General features: G+C 39.6%; 1 protein-coding gene across 2 annotated transcripts in view; it reads left to right on the top strand.

The window, feature by feature from the left end:
• Nucleotides 1-5,574, top strand: part of tie1 (tyrosine kinase with immunoglobulin-like and EGF-like domains 1) — a 23,975-nt gene extending 18,401 nt beyond the window's left edge. For both annotated transcript variants that reach the window (XM_005736973.2, XM_005736972.1), the window contains 5 exons: nt 488-558; nt 1,572-1,612; nt 4,068-4,164; nt 4,266-4,365; nt 4,549-5,574. In XM_005736973.2, the coding sequence (XP_005737030.1) occupies nt 488-558; nt 1,572-1,612; nt 4,068-4,164; nt 4,266-4,365; nt 4,549-4,620 (381 nt within the window). In that variant the 3' untranslated portion in view covers nt 4,621-5,574. The remainder of the gene's footprint in view (nt 1-487; nt 559-1,571; nt 1,613-4,067; nt 4,165-4,265; nt 4,366-4,548) is intronic.
• The last annotated feature ends 238 nt before the right edge of the window (nt 5,575-5,812 follow it).

The following is a 5,812-nucleotide window of genomic DNA, read 5'->3' as shown; positions in this document are numbered from 1 at the left end:
GTGGGGGAACTTGCACAATCGGTGGCTGACTAAATACTTTTTTGCCCCACTGTATGGTTAGCTAAAAAGATTATATCAAGCTGATCAAATGAAACAGTCCAAGGGGATAAGAGGTTGTTTTTTTGTTGTTTTTATAATTTCAGCTGTTTTTGTTGTTTTTAATGGTATAATACTGTTCAGACAATCACTGATTTTCACAATAATAGAGCGCCTGCAGAGGGCAGTCATGTTTAGGTTTGTAAACTCCAGCACGTGCAGTGTTTGTAGAGCAGATTACCATCTTACTGTAATGGGCAATAGACTTAATAATGTAATGTGGCACCACTTTATAATACAGTTTAAACCCGATTTTTCTTATTATCATTTCATGCATTCATCTTTTTTATTTAATACTCAAACATAAATGATGTCAGAACAAGATTAAAACGTGCCATAACACACCAAAGCCGCAAGATTTGACATGAATCTGTTGTTGCTTCACTTTCAGGGGAGACTGCCGGTACGCTGGATGGCCATTGAGTCCCTGAACTACAGTGTTTATACAACAAAGAGTGATGTGTAAGTCTTTTACATTTTTTTTTACTAATATGCTGGGATATATTATTCCTCAGAAATGAGAACTATTGGTAAAGTGGTTCACAAACACTTCCTGAAAAACATGGTTTCCGTATTACAATACATAGGTCTTTATAATCATAATTCCTCCCTCTATTTCTTATTTAATATCTTCAGAAACCTTATTTGCTACCACTCCTAGTAAAGTTTTGATTAGACATGCCACAAAGTGCCTCACCACAGAAAACAACAAATCATCCGTCTGTCACTGGTGGAGTGATAATAGTGTGCTGCACAACTGATAAGCACAATCAGGAAGCCCTGGGTACAACTTAGCAGGCAGACAGACACGTTGGCATGTCAACTGGAACCTATTTATACACAGCAGAGTGCAGCATGGCCAACGGAAAAGTGTGAATGCTGCTCAGAGGGCCAGAGAGTTGTAAACATTTGTAAGAGACACAATGTGAGACGTCGCGAAACGTGCTGCGGGGAAGAAATCGAACAAAACAAACGGACAGGCTGACGGCACGAACAACACTTGTCTGCTCATATGATCTACCACACTGTTCTGTGACAAATGAAAGCCGTGGTATTTCTCTGAAGAGAAATTTGCTAATCAGATAGCAGGGAAGAGGTTGTTTTTCTGACGCTCGGTTCCCCTTAAGTTTCTGCGTTCATTTTACAAACAATCTTCATTTTAACAATTAAAGAATCAAATATCCTCCTGTTATTCTGTTTGATGTTTGTGGTTGTGTTAAATACTTCCATTTTGAGTAAGAGGTATCTATATTGCTTGTAAAAGCATGATAATCAGAATCTTTCAGAATCTTTTGTCATCTACAATCTGTATATTTTTGCAGCTAGCTGCTTTGCAAGGCACCAGATATAATCAACAAAGATATGATCGACAAAAAGAAACATGAAAATGCTTCCAAGAGCCAGTATTTAAATTGTTTAAGCTTTGTTACAGTTTTACTAAGCTTTGTGTCTTATCTTTATATCTTCTCTAACAGATGGTCTTTTGGAGTTCTTCTCTGGGAAATTGTAAGCTTAGGTAAGCATACAGCCTCATATAGTGCAGAAACTACACCATTTACTTCTATATTTTTAATACAGATGTCAGAGCCACATTGTGACAGGCTAACAAAAGTTGAATCCTCATAAACTGTTTGTAATGAAGCATCTGCTCTTTCTAGGGTCTATGGGAAAGAAAAAATAAATGATCTGAATTAAAACCAAATGAAAAACAGGATGACCTACATTTGCATACATGTGTAAACACATATGTGCATGTAAATACACGTGACGACCAACCACACAGTCAACAATAAAGTTTGCAGTCATAATCAATTGTATTTATACTATAATGTTTATGCTTCCTCTTTGTTACTGTTTAAAAGGCAGTACAAAACCAGTACACTTCCCCTTATAGACCTGCGTCCAGTGGCAGTCCTAGCCTGTTTGGCGCCCTGGGCGAACACTCCCTCTGCCCCCCCCCCCCCCCCCACCCCCACACACACACACACACAAAACATATTAAGGATTGTACATTAACATAAAACTGTTGTACACACACACACACACACACACATATGAAGAGAGGGAGGGAGAGTATGCATAGTATGCAAACGGCTACCAAACAGCCATCATAATTCGTCATACAATGAGAACTGGACAAATCAATGATTGACAATGACTAATTAATAGTAAAATCTGTAACATAATGTATTGTTTGGAGTTTAGTCTGTTACTGTTGCTATTTTTTACCATTTCTTCTTGGAGCAACTGTAACCCACAAAATTTCCTTAGGGATTAAAGTATTCTGATTGAATCTGATTGATTCTGATGCCCTTACTCCCAGCAAATGGGCGACAGAAAACCAATCGGTGCCTATGCCATTCCCAATATGCGCTGGCTGACGTCGGGGCAGCATGAGTACGAGCATTTATTTTTTATTTTTTTTGCCGATGCCCCGGATGCTGCCCCAGGCAACCGCCCGTGTCGCCCGTATCTAAAACCGCTACTGCCTGCGTCAATGTTATGACTCAGAATTCTTTAGAACTTTCATAATGTGTTTTCATATTCAGGGATTGTCAAAGCTGAGGACCTCTGTCTTCAGGTGATGTTATTTAAGTCACATGTGCAGTTTTACAGCAGCCATTTTTTCAAGAAAACATTTTACGACCTCAATTGCAAAAACGTTGGGACATTGTGTAAAATCTAAATAAAAGCAGAAGGCAGTCATTTTAAATTTTATTTAATCTTTTATTCACAGTAGAATATAGAACAAATATCAACATTTTTAAGCTGTAGCATTTTACTATTTTATTAAATATTAGAACTTGAGTTGAACTACAAAGACATGACTGGAGGAATATTTTATAACTAATTAGTTTAATTAGCAACATGACTGTAACATGACTGGGTGTAAAAAGAAGACCTTACACAGACAGAGTTTCTTAGAAGTAAAGATGTAAAAATCTGTGTCTACAAATTGTTGAACAATTTCAGAATAATGCACTCAGTGTAAAATTGCAAAGACTTTGAACCATGTATAATCTACAGCAGCAGTCCCAACCAAATATGGCCTGCGGTCCAGAGTTTGACACCTATGCTCTAAGGTGTCGCGGATAAATACAACAATATAAAACCAGTACTGGTAACAAAAGAAGACGATTTATTTATAACACACGGGAAAAAACCCAGGGAAACCGAGTTAATGATAAAAACGATAAAAACCAATAAAACCCCTGAAAACCATAAATTTCACACCTGAGCCACAACTTTCGCAGCCCGGTACCAAACGACTCACAGGCCGGTACTGGTCCGTGGCCTGGGGGTTGGGGACCGCTGATTTACAGTACATAATAGAGTACATCGACAAAAGCTTCAGGAAATCTGGAGAAATCTCTGTGTACAGTGGACAAGGTCAAAACTCAATGCTGGATGCCTGTGATCTTCAAACATTTTGAAAGGTGTCATTAATTAAAGATGTATACAGGTTTTAGATCAACATATGCTTCATCCAGACAGCATCTTTTTAAAGGTAGACCTTATATATTTCAGCAAGCTAAGCCTAAGCCGCATAGTGCAGCTATTACAACAGCACAGAGTTTGGGTGCTGAACTGAGCTGCCGTCAGTCCAGACCTTTAAACGATTCAAAATATTTGGTGCACCGTGACAAGAAAAAAAATGACCAAGAAGACCCAGGACTGTTGAGCAGCTAGAATCATATGTCAGACTAGAATGGGACAACATCCCTCTCCCAAAAGCCAGAAAGCTGCTCTACTCAGTGCACAGACTCTTGTTTAAAGAAGCGGGGATGCTACACAGTGATACATAAATATATCCCTGAAACATTTTTGAAATGTGGTGTTGCCATCAAATTCAAAATGAGACAATACTGAATAAAATACGGGTCTGTGAGAGTGTTTTTAATTGACATTTTACACATCGTCCCACGTTGTCCTATTCAAGTTCCATGACGTTCTGTGTGTATGTGCTTCAGGTGGCACACCGTACTGTGGGATGACATGTGCTGAGCTTTATGAAAAACTGCCACAAGGCTACAGAATGGAGAAGCCCAAAAACTGTGATGATGAGGTGTAAGTAGTCTGTATCTTATAGCTAGTGATTATCAAATTACACAGCCCATTATGGCACTGGGTTTTACCATATTTATCACTGTGTTAATGTTTGTCTCCAGTTATGAGCTAATGAGGCAGTGCTGGAGAGATCGGCCCTATGAGAGACCCCCCTTCTCCCAAATCTCTTTGCAGCTCAACAGGATGCAGGAGGCCAGGAAGGTAAGGCTTCATTTGCATTATGTTGGTAGAAAGGGAAGAATAGAGAAAAACATCCTGTTGTTATTATTTGGGCATAAAAAACAGAACTAGAAATGTGGGCTAAAACAGGGTTTTTGTTGTTGTTGTAGTGAGACACTTCACTTGCATTCACTTTCTTAATCATGAGGTTTAATCTGTTTTCAGGCTTATGTGAACATGGCTCTCTTTGAGAACTTCACCTATGCTGGGATTGATGCCACAGCCGAGGAGGCCTGACTACCAGCCCCCCCAGACCCTCGCAGGCCACAAAGCTCCAAGAGAAAATCACAAGGGAGGCTGCCACGTTACTGCCACCCCCCACCAACTAGGCGTCAAGACAGGAGGACTAGGCGCTCTACTTCAACCACCCAGCTATAGATGGAGGACTGTGAAAGGACACTGTCTGGAAGTACTACAGGTGTAAGGAGAAGAGGCGTACTGCTGGGTCCTTGATGGATAGATGTGTCTGCTACTAACCTTGTGGGAACTATGAACCCCTGTCACAAAAAAAGGAAAGAAGACACAAAGTCTTAGAGAACCATATACAGCATTCCATCTTTTCCTTTTCCAGCAGTTATAATGATGGGAGTTTTTCTCTGAGCACTGATATGGAGCTATGTGACTTGCTGAAACACCACAGGGTCTGTGGGGTGTCCGTGCTGGACTTTTCCCCTCCATTTCTCAAAATGGAGAACATCTTTTCACGGAGAGAAAATAAAAGAAAAAGACAGTGCTGTCAAATAAGACACGACAAGTTCTCAACGCCGCTCAAGTGTCAAGACAATCAATTGTGATGGAAAGATGTCCAATGTAGCACTTAAAAGTAGCTTTACGCTGTCATCTTTGTGCTTTTACTATTTGCCTATCACTGCCATATGGATGTAACTGTATATACTTGCCTCATTTTTAATAGATCAAACTCTCCTATTATAGGAATATAATCAGAGTTATAGACTGATTTAAAAACCATGATGGATTTCATGTGTTGCATGCAAATTTCCATCGCAAGAGAAATTATTTGGAAGCCTACAAGTAATACAGAGAAGTAACCTTTGTAGTTTTTTTTAACATTATAAAAATGTAACACTGACGATAATCCACTCTGTGAGTATGTACAGTATCTGTTCATTAACTGGTTTCCTTAATAAAGGTTTTATGTGGTGACTGGATTCATCGCCACAAGTAGTTTAATTCCTTTTGTCGTAGTTCAATTTTGTGTGACTGATCTTTTTTTTCAACTTCAGAAAGAGGTGATTATTTTGGTGTGCTGGCCCTTTTAATAGTTAAGATGATGGGAAGAGGCCAGGCTACTGGGGACCAAAGTGAACTCAGGAACACTGGCTGCCTGCACTGAGCTGATCTGTCACTGGGTTTCCTTTACACACCAACCACAAGCACAGAACTGTCAAACATCGTAAAAGCCTGCCAG

This window comes from Pundamilia nyererei, unplaced genomic scaffold (assembly GCF_000239375.1).
Source record: "Pundamilia nyererei isolate P.nyererei 1_Seehausen unplaced genomic scaffold, PunNye1.0 scaffold00072, whole genome shotgun sequence".
In the NCBI taxonomy this organism is placed as follows: Eukaryota; Metazoa; Chordata; class Actinopteri; order Cichliformes; family Cichlidae; genus Pundamilia; species Pundamilia nyererei.
Note: the sequence above shows the minus strand (reverse complement) of the source record. Positions and strands in the feature narration are given on the sequence as shown.